A 19609-nucleotide genomic window follows, 5' to 3' on the forward strand; every position below is an offset into this window, starting at 1 on the left:
TGCGATGTTATTACTACTTAGTGGTTTGCAGTTCCCTGTGATGCTAGCATGACTTTTAGAATGCTCTTCTATTTCAAACTCTGCTGTGGGCATCGAAGATTTCCAGTATCTTTTTGCCCACAGTGTGGTTAGGTCATTACGAATCAAGTAAAATTTCACAACAATTTTGCATTTACATGGGCATCACTTCTGGGTTTTTTGCTATTGATAAATCCTTGTTACAGCATTAAACTGTGTAAAAAATATATGCATCTATTATTGTCACAAAGCGTTTACTCCTGTTTTTACTCCGCAGTACTGGAGTACACTGTGCCTGGGCAGCTGACAAAAGTGTAATGAACTCTAAAGAACCAGAGGGATCTTTTTAGACTAAGTGTTCTCAGAATGTGTTTAACTGGTTAGCACTCAGGAAAAAAAAATGCTAAAAAAATACCACCCCAAAAAAAAAAATTTCAAAACCCCAGAAATCTCTAAAATAAAAACCCTACCACTTAGTAATTTTGCATATAGTAAAAAGTGGTAAGAAATCTGGAGGCTTTTCCCTATTGCTCTAGAAGAGATTGTGAGCATATATTGTCTTCCAAACGATCTGATTTTTTTTAATCCTAAAAAATATACTACTGTCTCTGGAACCTTGTGCAAATTTTCAAGTAGTTGTCTCTAAATATAGGTACATGTTTTCCTCTATATTTGCTGTAAAACCTTGGTGAATGCATGTATAGTACACCGGTTTCCTCCCTGGCACAGATGGGGCAGATACGAAGCTTACCTGTGCACAGTTACAATGGATAATGCCTCCAGAATTTATCACAAGGTTGTTTCTGTGGTGTACATGATGATACAAGCCAGCATAGAACACCTGACAGTCAGCAGACTCATCCTGGCCCAAAGGGTGCTTGTTTATCCAGCCATTCATCGGGGCAGCGCCACCTTCTTCAAGGAGATCACTCCAAGCTGAATGTTGTGCTAGTGCCAGAGGCCAGAAGGAGGATGGGAGAGGAAGGTGGAGGCTCACCTGAGCCCAGCAGAGTCCTGAGCCCCTGCCACAGCCGTCTGTGAGACAGACAGCAGGTGGGAGATGCTGGGCATTAAGCGTGTGGTGGCAGAAGTGAGATCTGCCGCTGCTGCATCCCACCATGGGAGCTGAAATCCAGATCCAGCTGGTGTAGCTGTGAGGCTGAAGTACACTGGAGTGTTCGTAATTTTGGTTTGTAACACTCAGTTCATTTGCTTTCACTGACCTGAGTGGATGTGTTTCTCTCATTAGAGATCCGAGCTCAACTCGTTGAGCAGCAGAAATGCCTGGAGCAGCAGACTGAAATGAGAGTGCAGCTTCTTCAGGATCTGCAGGATTTCTTCCGCAAGAAGTCAGAAATAGAGATGGAGTATTCCCGAAATCTGGAAAAACTAGCAGAGAGGTTCATGGCAAAAACAAGAAGTACAAAGGATCATCAGCAGTACAAGTAAGAGAAACTTGCTTGCCCATCACCCCCATGTTGTACCTGTTTCTGGTTCCAAGGCCTGTTTAAAATCGCCGCCGCTGCTTAGCAGTGCAGCAGTTCTCATTGCGGTTAAAGGTAGGTGAGTGCCTAAATACTGTTGTTGATGTGGCTCTCTGCAGTTACTCAGGTCAGGTTCTGACAAGTAGTTTCAGTTTATTAAAAGGTAAGTTGCACAAATATTATCCTTAACCTACCATATGGATTTTAAACCACCCAAAATACTGCCAGTATCTAGAGGAGATGCAGAGCCACAAAAGGGCTTGGAAGCTGTGTGCTGATCTCTAGTGGAGTTGATAGGATTTTAAAGTATCTGCATGAAGGTCAGTCAACATTACAACAGCAACAAAAAAGACATTAATAAAAAAACTTTCTGATTTGTTGTTGCATGTGAACTTGGCTGTGTCTTCACCCCTCTGATTCCTGGAAATAAAGATGATGTGAACATTATGCATTGTTTACAATTTAATGTATCCCTTTAATAGCATAGTATCTTTTGTGCAAAACAAGTGGGCAGGTAGTATCTGGCATACTGTGTACAGTATGTTTTCTGAAGTGTTTCAAGTGCATCACTTGCTGACATAGTCTCATGTGGTTATTTTCCTGACTTGAGCTGATTAATGAATGCATGTGTCTGGCCTTGTTATGCTTAGGGATTTAGAACAGTATTTTGTGTTTGTAAAACTAAAAAATAATTTTCCCACTGTTCACTCAGTGCTGTGCTAGAGATACACAGATAGAACTGTTGTTTCAGGACAAGTCTTTTCCAAATACATTTGGCAAAGGAAAGGTTAATGAAATACAGCTTGCACTGTTCAAAGAGCATTAATATATATTTATTAAAATTTGTTTTAGTGACTCACTGATTCTCTGAAATAACCAACTTGTGCATATGTCACCACTTCAGAGAGAGCCCTGGCTTTTATTCTGCTTGTGGCAAAATCTTTTTTCCCTGTGCATACAAACATCTTTCCTTGTTCTTAAACGTGTTAAATCCAGACTGGCAGTTGTGCATGGGGGTTATGACTTGAGTTCTGCCTTTGGCTTTGTTCTTGCAGTTCTCTGCTTTGAGAAGAGGTTACAGCAAAAGTCGCTTTAGTTGTTGGTCCCCTGAGCTGCTCCCACCATTGCCCCCAGAACAATCAGGAAGGTCTGTGGAATCAGCAGTGAGGACCAAGTAATATCAGCATGGACTTTCAGGAGTGCTCATGTTGTCTGACCTGGCTGATAAAACCCCTTGCTGTGAAGTAACACTGTTACGATGTCCATCTGAAACAAATGGAAGCTTTCTTAACTCCTGATTCATAGCAAAGCAAAGCACTGATGAAGAAAAGACTTTTGTCTGTTAATCATTCATTGTTGCTTTGATTCTGGGGGTGAGAGCTAAAAGTAGACAATTAGATGGGAATTAAAGGCCATATTTCTAACAATGATAATAGCTAATTATCAGAAGAGTTTGCCAAGAGTTGGAGAAGTTTCTCCCTCAATTCATCACCATTTCTGCCTGTTTTATCTTCATGTGCTTTATCCTTTTAACTTAAGGAGAATCCCTGTAAAAGAGAAAGAAAAAAAAGAGCAGCAAGTTTTTAGAGCAGTTAGTTGAAAGGCAAACTTGATACTAAAATGTCAATAAAAACATAAGACAAGTTTTATAAACAAGTTTTTGTCGTCTGTGAAACAGTTGCTGAACTATATGTATTTTCATTTTGCCTTGTGTAGAAGAAATGAGAAGTCATCTTTGATTTCATTTTTTGCTATATTAAAGCTGGGAGTGGGCCTACATTGCAAAAAGTCTGTCATGGGAATTCAGAATTGGATCACTGGAAAAAGTCCAGTCCTGCTGTTTGTCTTGTAATTGACACATCTAGGACTAGCAGTAGCAGTATATTTATGACTGCTGTGAATTTATGAGCACTGCTCACAGAATATGGATGCTTGAGACATTTTCTTCTACTTCATCAGTTAGACAAATCCAATGCAGTGAAACTGCTACTCCTGCAATTTTGCTCATGAAGGATTTGGGTTGTGCTTCCAGTGCTCATTTATTTCTAATGTCAAAAATTAATTACTGTCACTCTTCCAGGAGTGGCCTTTGTTGATTTGGAATATTTACGTGTACTCCATTTCTGAGCTTTGTGGCAAGACATTTTTATACTTCGAGGTGGCTTGCAGAGTATTTCCATGCCTCATGGAACTTGAATGTGTCTTAAAAGCCATCTGAGGCTTGCCTAACCTGGGTTATTCCAAGAATGGGTACTGACTGTTCAGAAGCAGCTATTTTTATGTAACAAGTTATGACTGTAAATGTCAGTGAGGTGTTTCAGTTAATAACATAACTTTTTCATTTCTATACATTATACGTGTGTATCTCCTTCCTTAGGAAAGACCAGAACCTCTTGTCGCCAGTGAATTGCTGGTACTTACTCCTAAACCAAGTGAGAAGAGAAAGCAAAGACCATGCAACACTGAGTGATATCTACCTGAACAACGTGATCATGCGATTCATGCAGATAAGTGAAGACTCCACCAGAATGTTCAAGAAGGTAATGCCTTTCCTGCAGTCCTCCATCCAGGCTTGTAAGATGCATGAGGGAGGCAAGTGTCCTAATAGATAGCATTTGAGGAGAAGATTCGGCACACACAGCATAAAATCTGTTTTAGCATACATATAAATTCTTCATGACTTTTCTCTTGAAGCAAATACTTAGTGCTGAAATGCTTGGGACCCTGCCGTATATGCTGGTAACCTGAAGAGCTGACTCACAAATATCCAAAAAAAGCAGGGGGAAAAGCCTGTCCTTCTCTAAACAGCACACTTGTCCGCCCATGCAGAAAGGAAACAGTTTTCGCTTAGGACTCTTGAAATAGTAAAGCTGTATTAATGAATTATTTGTAAAAAAGAATTTCATTGTGAATGAAACAGATTGAAGACAAAGCAAGAGTTTACTTTGTAGTTCCTTGACATAAAGTTGGTAGCTTATGCTGCAGTTCTCCTAAAAGTGTTTCCTTTCTAATATTAAATATGAACATATGCTTCTGGTAACATAAGTATTTCTATTACATCCTGTAAGTGTTGTCTCTGTACATGCTTCTCCTAGTCCATGACTGTTACGTTTTTTCATAACGCATGCAATGTGTAAATCCATCATGTGCTAAGCAAGGACTCTAGGTAACCTTAGCTCAAGACCTACATAATGTGTTTGCAGTCATTGTTGTTAAAATGTTCCAAAAGGCAAATAGATTATAAATGCATATTTGTTAGTCACAGTGAGATGCTGGTAGACAATCAGCATACAAAAGAGCTCGAGAAGAGTAAAGGTTAAAAGATGTAAACTATGTGACGAAATGTTAGCGAGGGTACCTGAGGTAGTGTTTTCAAAATAGGGAACTGGTTTCACATACACCCCACCATAATTCTAGATAGCACTGGAGTGGGGAGAAGAATCGTTTAGGGAGCACACAGGTTGTACTTGAAGGAAATAAAAGTAAAAACTTAAATCAAACTTCCTGGTATGCATTAAAACTTGTAACAGAGACAGAGTTGAAGTTTATAGTTTCTCAATCAGTAATGGCTTGTTCATATAATAGGTCTGATATGTAAAACTAATTCACTAAGCACTTAATTTAGTAATATGGAAGATTTATGAAGTTGAACCAATAATGAGAAAAGTGATTTGAACAGGCTGCAGTACTGTCTATGTGGGGATATCTCAGAGTTGCAAACCAGTAAGAAATTTCTTTTGGTATTGAATCTGGAATAGCTTTCCAGTTGTTTATGTCTTACCTCAGAGGTATCTTCTTCATTAGGTGTGCGTTATTAGACAAGCCTGTTTGCTTTCAGCATGGTTCAGTTCTTTGGCACTAGAAATTTTGCTTTTCCTTCCCTTCTGTCCAGAAGGACTGTACAATGGTATATAGTTAAGAGTTTTCTGTGAAGTGTGTGTCCCTTTATATTCACTCATAATTTATTAATGGAGATTGCTGCAACTTCTCTCTCGAAAGGAGGAAAATACATGGATATTTTCAGTGTATTAACAGGAGGTGTATTGTCCCGTATGTCCTCCATTGTCTCTGTCCTCCGTCTTGTGCCCATGCAGGTGCAACATTTGAGATTTTCTCTTTCTAGCATAGCTTCTTGAAGAAGAGCAAGCAGCTTCTCTTGCTTTTTTATTCCTAACTTGGATTTTCTAAAGGGGAAAGAAAAGAAACTTGAGGTAGTCCTGCCGTGCATAACCTGAAGCTCACATTAGTAGAACCCAGATACTCAGCAGCCCTTTCCTACCTTTCATCAGGGTTTGCCATCTGACACTCAGCCTGAGAATGTTATGTCAGACAGCTGTTAGCTGAGGTGGAGCATGGGCAGAGTGAGCTTGGCAAAGGCTATGTGCAGGGATCTGAGCCAGTCCCATAATGTGAGGGGAAGGGTGGCAGGAGGACATGCAGCCTCTCAGCATGGTCTAAGTGAACTTCATGGGCATGTGGACTGAATGTGGTTTGTTCACCAGTATCAAGTCTGAGCACACATTTTTAAGACAGTCTGTCAGGCTCAGTACTTGTTGCAGAAGGTTTCCACTGAGCCCCAGTGTGCACAGTTCTTGCTGTGATGCTTACTGCAGAGTACTGGTGATTTATTTGCTGTTTGTTCCCAGTTGCAGAACTGATGATGAAGCTCTTCCAGCCCAAACCCTTCCATGATCCTGTGGTAATTTGTGTCAGATGTGAATGAGCAGTCTAACTTAAGGTACTCACAGAACTGCATAATGGATGTTTACTGGGCCACAAAAAGATCTGATTCAAAACACATGTCCTGTGGTACAGTTCTCTTTGCAGGAAAGAGATCACAGGGGCAAAGAGAAGGTGCACTTAGAGTGAGAAAGGTGACAGCAAACAGCATCCTCCATCAAAATAGTATTCTCTCTCTAAAGAAAATTACATTGATTTTGTTGGAGATTTTTGAACATCAGATAGAGTATTTAAGCATTTTTTTGTCCATTTCTGTGATTCTTCAGATTACTTTCAAAAAAACTGTATTTAGAATAAAATATTGTCAGAGAAAATATAATCAGTCTCAATAGGTGTCATATCCCTGTGAAAGCATATGGAATTTGTTCACTGTTCATAGATTTTGAATTAAAGTAGAGACAAACCATTTCCTGCAGATACTTCTACATTGGAATCTGATCATACTGTTCTGTGAAATATGTGCTCTCTCTCACTCTTATAAGTAATAAATATAAATATCAAGAAAAGCAGTAATGTGAAGATTTTAAAAATAGACTAACAAATGCATACTTAGTGTCTTACTGCAATCCATGGCCAAGAGCAGGAAATACCTGTACTCTGTTGGCTCTCACAGCATTACACACAAGAGCATTTAATTTCTAAAATTCTGTGATTCTGTAACTTACAAATACCAGTTAGTCAAGCTTCTCTATATTCAATGATTAGATCTTTTAGTTATATATCTTACAGCTTATTAATCTAATGGTATTATGCATCACTACTTTTTGCCTTGTTTTAATTCTCCATCAGTCTTGCGACAGCAAGGTGTTTTACTCCATTTCCAAGTCGGGAGAGTAAGTACATACACCAAGTCCCTGATCAGAACAGATCTTCATTGTGCTGCTCTGAAACCCCAGTCTTGCTGCCACAGAAAGGAAAAATGTCTCAGAGTGGATTGCCTCATTGCCCAGAAGCAAGATAAGGGGAGACAACAGCAAACTCATAATCACTCTAAACTTCTTGACTCTTTCTACTCCCTCTTTTTTTCTCCCCCTTTCTTCTCCCAAAAGGATGGGACTTCCCTTTCTGCTTCTCAGTGGTAGACATTATTGACTTTTTCCATCTTGCTGGTGGGCATGTTGGTTCTCTAATGAATTTTCTGTGAAGTGAGCCCAACATTTTCTAGAGGAGTACGGTTTGAATTCATATCTTAAGATTGACTCCAGCTTGAATTGTAGTAAAGAAAAGATCAAATAATTTCCTCATTTCCCAGCCATGCTTACCACTAGAGTATTATTTTGTTCCCTCTCCTATGTGGGATATAGCATAAGCCATAAGTTTGTAGCAACCCCTTTTACTACTCCTTCTGTAAAAGGTGTGTGCAATAGCCAATGATGATCTGGTAAAATGTAGTGGTAAGGGTGTCTGTGCTCCTTAGTCTTTGTACCTTGTCCTTGTCTCGCTCTCTGTTCTTCATCATTCTGGTTTTTCCTTTTGTGTGCATCTGGACATTTGGATTGTTCTGGGGAAATGATTCCTACTGGGTATACCCTACATGGTCTGATGGGACAGGATGTGGTATATTCAGGTACCTGATTGTACATGGCTTTGCTGTCTGGTCTGGCCTCCTTACCATGTAGATATTCATTGATTTTGTTCTCCCAGGAGCTATTTGTCATTCTTTTTTTCCAGGGGTCAGGAACTGGCATCTGTTTAAATGTACTAAATCCAGGACAAAGATAGGATCTAGTACAGAGATTTTGTAGTATTTATTGGAAGACATTATGTCAGGCCTCATACTTTCAGCTAGGCACCTAATCTCTTCTTTGTAGTTCCTGGCATATGAAAGCAGTAAGATTGCTGTTGATGCCTGGCCTTCGTGCTGCACATAAAATTACAAAAATAAAGTAGCAGAGTTCAAACCTTGCATGCTTTCACGTTTCTTCAGGCAGATGGGGTAGCTGGCCTCCTGGGGACAATTAAAGAATAAAGTAATAAGGAGAAATGTCAAGCAGAAGGGAAAAGTATTATGCAGAATATTTCATGCAGTGATTCTGGTTACCACAGCAGTAATAATCAACTGTATAAACACATACCCACAAAATCCTTAAGCAGATTTGTATATTTATAATTTATAAACATGTATTTTCCTTGGACAGAAATCTACATAAGCCAAGAGGAACACATCATCCAATGTTTACAGTAAAAGATGCTGGAGAAACCAAGCACAATAAATATTTTAGTTCCATAATCTGGCTTTTAACAAGGAATATTGACTACCTACTGAATCTATTTGATTTTATACAGATTGTGGCACATAGATTTTTTGCATCATTTCCTTAAACATTTAAAAGTTTAAAATTATAGCAAAGCTGTTTGTTGCTATAGACTGTCAAGTCTGGGACAAAATTTTGCTGAGTTGGTTATGTTAGGGTCACTGCAGCTCATGAAACCTCCTTAAAAGAAGGGTTTGCTCTTCACTTCCCACAGGGACTCATTTAAATGCAATAGTCACAGAATATTTTCCTTAAATTATGTAACTGAGTAGCATTTTGTATGCTAAATACAGGCACTAAAGAGTTCCAGGAAGAACTGGACTGACTCTTAAATTTCAGTTAAAATAAACAAGAGTAAAGCTGGAGTGCCAAATTATGCTCTAACTGAAAGGGATGGAAAAATTTTAACAGACTTCAATGAAAATATATTAATGTGGAATAAAATTTTAAGTTTCTCAGACTTTAATCCACAAATACAAATCTTGATAACATTAAGGACCACTGATGTATTGAAAGCTGAGCACATACTGAAAGGACGGTTTAGGTACATTTACTTGTCTGTTGCACGGGTATGATCTATCCTGCTGTCAGATGAAAAAAATACACTACTGTCTCTTAATGCCTTGAACCAGATTAGTAACATGTATAATATTTTTAGCAGGAATTTGCATATGCTGTAACATTTTTATTATATTCTTTGTTCTCTTGGTTGGTAGGTACTAGTGCATTTCTCAGGGACACAGTGAATAAATAAGCACCTAATAAACAGTGATTGTTTGTCAGATTTTAATAGCCTGATTAGAGCTATCAACTCAGCAACAGGATAATGTGTGCTGCATCTTACATTCTGTTGTCTGGGCACCCTGAGAATGGGCTCCTAGAGGAGCACACCATTCACACATGCTGAACTCTACTGTAGGGAATAGGTAGCATAAATAAGAAAGAGGAAAGCAATTAACCACTGAAAAATAAATGCACTTCTTAACTAGTGCTCTGACGTGCCATATATTACACACCAAAAGCTGTATTGCTTGCCACTCACGTCAGTATTTCTTGATCTTACATGCTAATGTAAAATATATCAGTTCTTGAAAAAGGAATCCCTTTTATACTGCTAAGTTTACCCAAATATATGCTTGATTTTTTTGGATAATTCCTACAAAATCTTTCATCAGAAAGATGCATCAATTGAAATGTTATCCATCACTACAGGCACCCTCTGTGAGTTGGAGTCCACAGATGAAGTGGTGGAAAATAACTCCTTTGTGATTGTGTGGCATTGCTAGGTTGTCACTTCCCAATTTTTTGCTCTTTTTGCTGATCACCTGCCTCCTCCTCTTTTTGCTTTCAATTTTAAAGCTTATTGTCCTTTTACAAAAGCATCTTCCTCTTTCTCTTCCATTTGCTTTCAAAGTTACCATTGATCACTGTGTTGCCCTGGAAAAGATCATGTTTGCATGTTAGCCAGTAAATCCTGAGGGCTGGACTGCTTGTGTTTCAGTGCTGGACAGAGCTCAAAAGGAGCAAAGAGAAGAAATGGCTCCTACTAAATAGTGATCATTCACCAAATCCTCAGCTCATCTGGTGTCTATTTGCATTAAGGTGGGACTGCATTAAGAGCAGAAAAGAAGGGTGCATCCTTCAATGTGCCTTGCTTGCAGCAAAATCTCAACGGTTAAAGAGAAAATTGGTTTGGGGTTTTCTGTCTCACCTTCTCAAACAAACTTTTGCACTACCAGGTTAAAGCATTCTGCCTTAGGATTGCTGTTGCTGTATTAAGGGATTGACTTCTCAGCAGCCTTGAGATGGCTGTGAGCAACAGTTGAAAGGGATAAATTGCTTGAATCTGGAGTTTATCTAGAGTTTCCTCCCACATGTATATGCTTTCATCTTAATGTCAAACATCTTATTTGTATGTTTTGCCCTTCTTTCTGCTAAAGTAATTTTAAAAACCACTCATATTCAGCACTATAGAAGCAGCTATCCAAGAATAAACAGGTGGCCTCCACTTGGAGCTTTAAGGAGGTGTGTAAGCTGTGTTAGAGCTGCACTGCTGACTTTTAAAGGCAGGGTGCCAGTGTAAAGCAATGAAAAGCAATTCAGAATTTTTGCTAAAGATTTTACGGCATTTCCCTACAGCAGCTTGCAAATCTGCAGTCCTTTTCCAAATCTTCATAAGCGCTTTGTACTGTTACATATAGGAAATTTTGTCCTTCTTATTAGATGAAAATAATCTGATATTTGCAAAGAAATTGAAGTAGTAAGCCTTGTGTTCTAGATACTATAGAACTAATGCATACCTCGTGAAAATACCAGACTTTGAAAAGTATAAGCAATAAGGAAAGTTTCATAGTAATTCTGTGTACCTCAGCTTCAGAGCAGCTGTCTTACTGTGCCTTAGCTACTACAGCTAATGCTCTTAGGAATACAAGAATTTCACTGAAGTGTTTTCTAAATTCTATTTCTGGCTTCTTGTCAGTGAAAAATCATCTTGAATATAAGGATCAGAGTGAATATTGATAAGTGATATGATGGGTGCCTTAAAATACTGCCCAGAGTTAAAGTAGGATAGTAGGAGCAGGAGGAAAAAAACCCCAAATTTTCTGTTCAAGCTACTGTATGTATCTGTTTCATCCTTCTGGAAGACACAGTGGGTGGGATGTGTGGTGTGGTTTCTCCTCATACATGGACATTGTGCTGGAAATTCTCATTCAGAAACCATTATTCCTGCAGGTGTTCTAGTGATGGCCAAATATGTGTTAGCAGCTTTGGAGATGTGTCCCTGAGGATTTTCCTTTGGCTTCTGTACAAATACAAAGTACTTCTCATAGCTAAAGGCCATTATCTATCATGGAGATGGAGTTTTTAGAAGCCAGACTAATGATCAATTTATTCACAGAAAAAAAAATCTGACATTTCCAGCATGGATGTTAGAATGCTGAGCATCACAGAAGAAATGTAGCCAGGCTGTTTGCCAAGTCCTGTAGCTCTATTCTGTAGCTGTTTTCCAAAGGCTGTGATATGAATGCCTTCAACTCTTGCACAGTTGCCACCATTTTCATCAGTTTGAAATGCTGTGGAAAACTAACAAAGGAATATATTTCAATGAGACTCCAATTAAATACTCTTGTTTTGACATATTTGCTTTGATAATAACTATTGCTAAGCGTTTCTTTTTTTCTGGGTCAGAGTGAAAGTAAAGTCACAGTCCAGAAAAGCTAAACAAAGTTGGTTTAGCAGCCCACGCTCTGGAATACTATGCAGTTGGGTATCTGCTTCAAAGAGGAGCCACAATTACTTCTTGCATAAATATTTAGATAGTTGCATGTGCTGAGAAACAAAGACTATGCTAGATGTAAAATTCAGCAGGATGTCCCTCTAGAATATCACATTCTGCATGGTTTAGTTTTTGTGTATATCCTAGCAGTTATAAAATAGTACACAGTTTGTTCTATTAAAAACAATAATCTTGAACTTTACGCTTTCTATTGGCACCTAATTTCCTGATGCTTTATGGGAAAAATATCTCAAATTACTTCTGGGTTTCCTTGTAGAAGTCCTCTGTCCAGATATTGTCTGTCTGCCTCTGCATCCCTGAATCACTGTTATTAGTGCACTGTAATTCAGAATGGTTTTTGTGAGCAACATTGCATTCACTGTCTAGGATGAACAGTGAGTATAAATATCGAGAAACAAATGTATGCTGCAGCTTTTACATGCCCTTTCCTAATGATTTTTTTTTTTAATTACAGAGTAAAGAGATTTCATTTCAGCTTCACGAAGACTTAATGAAAGTACTTAACGAGCTTTACACAGTAAGTATAGTTACTTACTTAGCTTATCTTATACAAATTCCATATCAGACTACTTCTGTAAGCTTTAAGTGGACTTTCATCAACTAAGTTACCCCCAGTGGAGATACTTATTTTTGTCTTTTACACAAGCCTAAGCTATATTTTTGAAAAGAGTATTCACTTGTTTAAAATACATATGCTAATGCTTTCAGGATTACTCTTTGCTTTCAACAGTTTTTTCCCCTCTGACTCTGCTAAGCCAGTTTATGATGAGTTTTGTTGTTTATTAATGAGACATTTCTACTCAGAGCTTACCAGAGCAAAGCTTCTTTCTTTTCTCCCTTGTTTTTGTCCATGCTGCCATCTGCTTGGTTACCTGTGGACTACACTCAGTAAAAAATCCATAGGTGTTTGCAGGATCAGTGCTGTGCTGTCTAAATGTTACTTATGTGCCCTCCCCCATCCCTGACTGGGATAAGTAAATAATGAAAAGAAAAACAGAGGGTTTTGTAGTCTTTCCAAACCATTTAGAGAGGTCAAGAAAAAAAACACTGTGAACATTCTGGCAAGCTCCTACTAATGCGTAGGAAAATCTGAGCAAACTTAGGTCTGAACCCATTTTCTTGTTTGAAACTCATTCACACAACTTGTTACTGCAAAATGATGTCTACCTGATAACTATTTCCCCAGCTATTTTCTGAGGTGGTATGTTGTGAGAAAGAAAAAAGGCAAGAATTACTCTTTTTTTAGAACACATCTGTAGAATTAAGAGGAACTGATGATATGCACCTCTTATAAAAGCCTGTTGATTCTTACTCATTGAGGAAGTTGTACATTTAAATTCTCTTTTTTTGTTTGGAAGAACTGAAACATATATGCTCCAGTACCCTGCATAGCAATCTCTAGACTGCTGTGTTCCCCATTCTCAAGATTTGGAGGACTATAAAAAACCCTTACAATATTGATATCAAGAAACATTTGTGACCTTAAGGAAGTTTAGGAAGCTATCAGTGACCACATCTCCACTGGCAGAACTCAAACATTACTTTTGTGCATCTTGATGATTTTTCTTTTGACCTAGGGAAAATTGTACAACCATCAGTGGACGGGTTGAAGAACATTTGAACTCAAGAACAACTTAGGTGGCAAAAAGGAGATCCAAAGAAAATTAGTCTTGTCTTACTGCCCTCAGTTCTTTTGAATTGTTATGGACACATATAACCAAAGCCGTCCTAAACCACCACTTATTTTTTTCCTTTGGGATTTTCTTTGGGGCTTTTTTTGTCTGAAACTACCACTGATTTTGTAGGGTGCAATACTGGAAAACCTTCTTGGCTGAGGCCTGTAGTCAGTGAAGTGTTCTGGGATCAGCTTCTGCAAAGTAGCGATAGCCGCAGACAATGCACACAGCTGCAGGGGATCAGTGACTGCAGGAGCCATGGCACAAGTGGGACTTCAGTGCTGAATAAGCCCTGAAGATACAGTCTTGTTTCAATTAAACAGTTGCATAACTCCAGTGTCTGGCAAGGCTTGGGATTAGTGCCTGTGCTCCCAGGGTTGGGAAACAGTGAAGCATGTGCTGAAACACTTTCCTGAAGTACCAGTGAAAATCTGCAGGACTGGACTTTGGTATTTTCACTCTTTTTCTTCACATAAGTGCTATATCTTCACACTGATGGTTACAGATGTAATCAGGTATTAACTTCCGTATTATGGCCTCCAGTGCATGTTAATTTCTTTCTCAGAATTTAAGATTTATTTTTTAAATGGGAATTTTTTTGATGTTATAAAAATTCTGAATTTGTCCACAATTTGAGTCAGGCTACTGCTGCGAGATGGTCTCTTTGGATGGAATTTACTTCACCTGATTTGCAGACATCTGCATTGTAGATACAAATATCTTAGCATGCCATCTGGGTTCCAGGTAAAGTCCCTGGAAATCTAATATGGGGAGGTGAGACCCCTTTAATCAGATGCAAGAATCTGCTTGAGATTAAGTGATCTGTACTGTTAACTTCATTGTCTAGCTTTTCATTGATTGCAAAGGGCTTGGTCAGCTATACATGTCCACATTTAGCTAAATAAAGCCCACACATAATAAAGTGATAATATGGTGCAGAGTAGCATCTGTTTCACTGCTTGCATGTTTAGAATGGTCATCACCATGTCTGTGTATTATATCTGCTCATGTACATAAAGATAGAACAGTATCTAGACAGTTGGGAACCTCATGCACAGGTTTTTAATTCTGTGTGACATTTACTGTGTGCAGAATAAGATCATAGTGCCCTTATCGAAACAAGTATCAACAATTTTAATCTCCAGCAGCTACATTTCTCAGTCACTTACAAAAATGAGACGTCATCTTCTTGTTTGCCCCATGATTTATAGAGGGGAAAAAGTAAAAGAAAAAGAATTCAGTCTTAGTACTGTGAGATAAATCTTTGTGTCCAAAAAAAAGCAAATTAATTTCAAATCTGTGAGCAATATACTAATACTGAAGTCTCTCCCTACTACTTAGTTCTGTTTTTTTGAAAGGAAAGATGCCTTCATGAAGTATCACTTAAAATGTGAAATCATACTGGAATTTAAATACCTGTAAAGCCTTTGGGTGAGGGGCAAGTATCAGAGCTTTTAATATGTATGAAGAAGGTTTAATAATCTGGTTATTTCTTATCATCATTCCTTATCTTACAAGAAAGGTCTGTAAATTAAAGCCTTTGGCTTGTGCCATCCTCATTAAAACTATTCGTCATGTACAGGATTGTTGAAAAAGTAAGAATAGAAGCAGGTGAACCACAACTTCAGATGTTCTTAGAACTGTGAACAAAGCAGGCTTATTTTGCTGGAATAATCAGAATTTTTGTAAGGGAAGCCATAGTTTTTAATTTTCCATCTCTTTTATGTAAAGATTTTTAAATGTTACATTACATATGTTTTCTACATGTTTTATGACTAATAAAAATGCATTTTTAAACTCTATATTTTCAATTCTATGCACAGATTTTAAAATTATGACTGAAAACATCATGCTAAAAACGATTGAATAGCTAGGCTTCATTCTGTATCTTTGCAAGCTCAGTAAATTGTGACTGACAAGTACTTACAACTATGCCTGGTTTCTCTGTGGCTGTGCCAGCCAGTTGGTATTTTCAGGTCTGCACCATCCCAGCAGCTGCACTCCTCTCCTTACTACACTTTCAGCCAGTGCAGGCTAGTAATCAGTCCTGTGCTTTACATAAGAATATAAGCTATAGAAACTACAATGAGGTGTATCTTTTGAGTGAGGGGGGGATGGGGAAAGGGGAGCTCAGTTAGTTGTGTAGGGTCACAGGAGTTTTTCCTGGCATTTACAGGAAGAAAAGTTGGTCACACGGAAATCTGTATGATATTTGGGTTGTTGTTTTTGGTGAACCGCCTGATTTAGAAATCTTCTTACGTGTTGATTTAAAGAGACGACTGATTATTGACTTTGCAATAGATCATCTTTGCAACAGAGAAAACTCCCCAGTCAAACTCTTCTTCCACTCTCTGGGAAGCTAAAGTACCTTGCCTTGTCAGATCAAGTACTGTATATATTGTATATAACAATAGTACCTGTGTGATGGGGAATGATAGGGAACAGAAGGTAGGCAGACTCTTTTCTTGTATTGGAGAGAGGTCTCCACTGGACTTATTTAGGGGTCATGACATACTCATAAATGTCCTCTAAAGAAGTCAGGGAGGTCACAAGTGTGTTAAAAATACAGAGCTGTTCCCGTAATAAGACTGAGGGCAAATGGTGGAGAAAAGTGATGCACATCATAGAAGTATATCTTCATGTCTCCCACGTGGCTTTTCAAATTAATCCTACTGGCATCACACATTTCACAAGCAATGCAAATGTAAAGCTCTCAGAAAAATGAAAAACTAGGGGCAGTCCAAAGCAACTTGGATGTTAAAAAAGAAGGGTTTCTGTGCCACTTGCATCTTCCATTGATTTATCTTACTCTTCAAAAATCTTGGCTGTTTAATTTCTCAAGGTGGTTGCTGCCAGATTTTCTTTTTTTCTTTGCTGAAATAACACAGAATCTGAATTCTCTTTAAAAAGTTTAGTTTACTGTAGCACGTCAGAGATCTGAGAAGGTGAAATCAGTAATCCTGTATTGATAAGAATATCAGTAAATGACAATTCCTAAAACCACATCAGAGTTCGGCTTGAAAGTGAGTGAACAGGATGCTGACAACAGCTCATACTGAGCCTGCTTTACTGCTAGAGGCCACTGGTGTGGTAAAACTGGCACAAGATTTTACTTATTTCTTGTGCAGAGCACTAACTAACACAATTTAATAAAACCCTTATGACTCCACCTTCTGATAAGAACTCACATCTTAGCAGCAACAATTCTATAACAATTCAAACATGGTAATTACACCAGGGATGAGCTACTGTTCCAGGAAATTCCTATTTCCTGAGAAACACTATGAAAAAGCTCTTAATTATGCACTTTTATTATAAAAATAAAGTACATGTTAACACAGTAATTCCAATATATTTTAACTCTGTAGCTTTCAGTCTTCCCTTGGCTTGAGAAGTTTTCTAGAAAAGAAGTATGCATGTAGTAAAGGAAAGCCAGTCCCTTGCTATGGGAATATTCTTTTCTTATAGCCCACAGAAGTACAGCACTAATTACTGTCTTGTTGATGGATTTTCCTAGATAACAACAGTGGGTTTAAATAAAATAGTTATCTAAGGATGTACTCAAATGTGCCCTTCCCTGTGATAAATACTATCTTCTGCCTTAAGCCTATTTGCTGAGCTCTTACGAATGATGGTGAAACTTTGGCACAAAAATTGAGATGTTTATACTACTAAGTGAACAGTCTGTCACCTACAAATGTGAGAGTACTTGGTTAGGGTAGCATAATCTTTTTCATCTGCTTGTAGTCTGACACAGTCACCTGACAGAAATCTATATTTTACATCACTGGATCAGCAAAATAAACCTGCTAAATTAATAGGAGATAAACTCAATATTTAATTTTAGGAAGGTACTAATATGCATTTAACAATGCTGGTTTGGTACAGTGGAGAAATGCAGTAAATGTCATGATGGCAGTTCAGCATGCTCTCTTTTGTCAATGCATACTTGATGGCTGATCAATAAGCACTTTGGAGACTAATTAAAGTCAGTTCAGTGATGGATACTCTCACAGGATGGTCTGTCAGTTCAACAGTTTGGTGGACATTTGAGAAGCATTATTGCTTGTTTCATGAAATTATTCGTAGTTTGAATAACAGATCTATGAGTCTGTTGCATGTTCACAGATCAGAGGCCTACGATGCTCAGAACTTTTCATACAGTAAGTCTATTTGTAGGATTTAGGAAAGCCTGTTACTATGTTTGACAACATCTAAGAGTCTTTAAAACTCCAAGGCAAAAAGATGGCATAGTGCTAAGGGAAAGAATAATATATGCAGTTTAGCATGCAAATTCTAAGCTAATTTGTTGAGGAAGTATGCACTGAAATACTTGGAAGCCTGGTCCCTAGCTTGTTCCCATTTATTTTTCCATACGTGTCTCTCTAACACTTTTCAAATTAAGTTCAGCTGCTGCAATATCAGCTCTTAAAAAAGCATTGACACATCATGAAAAAGGCTGAAAAATCATGAAAAAGTTTTCCTCAGAGGCTTGCAAAATAATGATTTCACTAGTGCATGAGTTAAGCAGTGCTGTCAACGTAACAAACTGGACAGGAGTCACATGCTTAGGCTGGTCACTGCTCTGTACAGAGTCTGTATTGATTCCTAAGCCAGTGAGGCTTGGGTAGGACTGACTGACTGACTGATGTCCAGTCCCGTGAATACAGAGAGAGGGCTTCTTTTTAAAATTTATTATAATTATTTAGGAATAATAATATTTATTTAAAAGTTATTTAGGAAACCATTTGTGCCAAGAACTTGTGCAGAGTTTGTTTTGAGAACATGGGTTTCAAGTAGACATCTTAGTTCCCCACAAAGACTATGAGTTCCATGTAGTTCTCCCACAAAACTTGCCTTTCAATCAGTGTAGAGTGAGACAGTCTGGATTTGGTAGCATGTGCTATAAGCAAGCAGTGAGAGGAAGAAATACTCCTCAGTGATGTGAAGCTAGTGGAGTCGGTGTGGAGACATTGGTGAGAACAGGTAGCGATACACTTCTACTCCTTCAAGAAGTGCTGCTTCCAACAAGGAGGCAAGCTGAAGTGTCAGCCTCTGCAGAAGGACATTTTTGCCTAGTCTGCTAGGCCTTCAGAAAAATAGTTTAAAAAACTTCAGTGCTTACTGCTTTTGGCAAGCAGAATGAATCCTTGTTTCACCTCTTAGGCGCTTTGAGATGCAGTTAGAAAACTCTCAGATATTATTTGTCGCAGAATCACAGAATATGCTGAGTTGGAATGGACCCACAAGGATCATTGAGTCCAGCTCCTGGCGCTGCACAGCACCATTCCCAAGAGTGACATCGTGTGCCTGAGAGTGTTGTCCAAATGCTTCTTGAACTTAGGCTTGATGCTGTGACCACTTCCCTTGGGAGTCTGTTCCAGTGCCCAACCACCCTCACGGTGAAGAACCTTTTTCTAATATCCAGCTTAAACTTCCCCTGACAACTTCAGGCCATTCCCTCAGGACCTGTCACTGGTCACCACAGAGAAGAGATCAGTGTCTGCCCCTCCTCTGTCCCTCACAAAGAAGTTGCAGACTGCAATGAGGTCTCCCCTCAGTCTCTTCTTCTCCAGGGTGAACAGACCAAGTGACCTCGGCTGCTCCTCATATGGCTTCCCCTCAAGTCCCTTCACCATCTTTGTTGCCCTCCTTTGGGCACTCTCCAATAGCTTTATATCCTTTTTGTATTGTGGCTCCCAAAACTGCACACAGTACTCAAGGTGAGCCCATCCTCTCTCTCTTTCCTGGCTGGCAATGCTGTGCCTGATGCACCCCAGGTGGCCCTCCTGACTCATATTCAACTTTCCCTTGACCAGGGCCCCCTGGTGCCTTTCCATGGCACTGCTCTCCAGCTTCTCATTCCCCAGTCTGTCCATACATCCAGGATTGCCCCATCCCAGGTGCAGAGTCCAGCAGCTTTCCTTTGTTGGACTTAATGAGGTTGGTGATTGCCCAGTTCGCTTAGTTTGTCAAGCTCTCTCTGCAGGGCCTCCTTGCCTTGGTGGGAGTCAGCAGCTCCTCCCAGTTTTGTATCACTTGTCAACTTCCTTAGCATCCCTTCCAGTCCTGAGTCCAAGTCATTAATGAAGATGTTGAAGAGCACAGGACCAAGGATGGAGCCTTGTGGAACGCCTC

The 19609-nt window shown here is 38.9% G+C and overlaps 1 protein-coding gene across 2 annotated transcripts in view; it reads left to right on the top strand.

Moving 5' to 3' along the window:
* Positions 1–19609, top strand: part of SRGAP1 (SLIT-ROBO Rho GTPase activating protein 1) — a 146875-nt gene that overhangs the window by 71695 nt on the left and 55571 nt on the right. For both annotated transcript variants that reach the window (XM_039570768.1, XM_039570769.1), the window contains exons 2-4: positions 1268–1463; positions 3880–4042; positions 12250–12312. In XM_039570768.1, the coding sequence (XP_039426702.1) occupies positions 1268–1463; positions 3880–4042; positions 12250–12312 (422 nt within the window). The remainder of the gene's footprint in view (positions 1–1267; positions 1464–3879; positions 4043–12249; positions 12313–19609) is intronic.

This window comes from Corvus cornix, chromosome 1A, assembly GCF_000738735.6.
Source record: "Corvus cornix cornix isolate S_Up_H32 chromosome 1A, ASM73873v5, whole genome shotgun sequence".
NCBI lineage: Eukaryota > Metazoa > Chordata > Aves > Passeriformes > Corvidae > Corvus > Corvus cornix.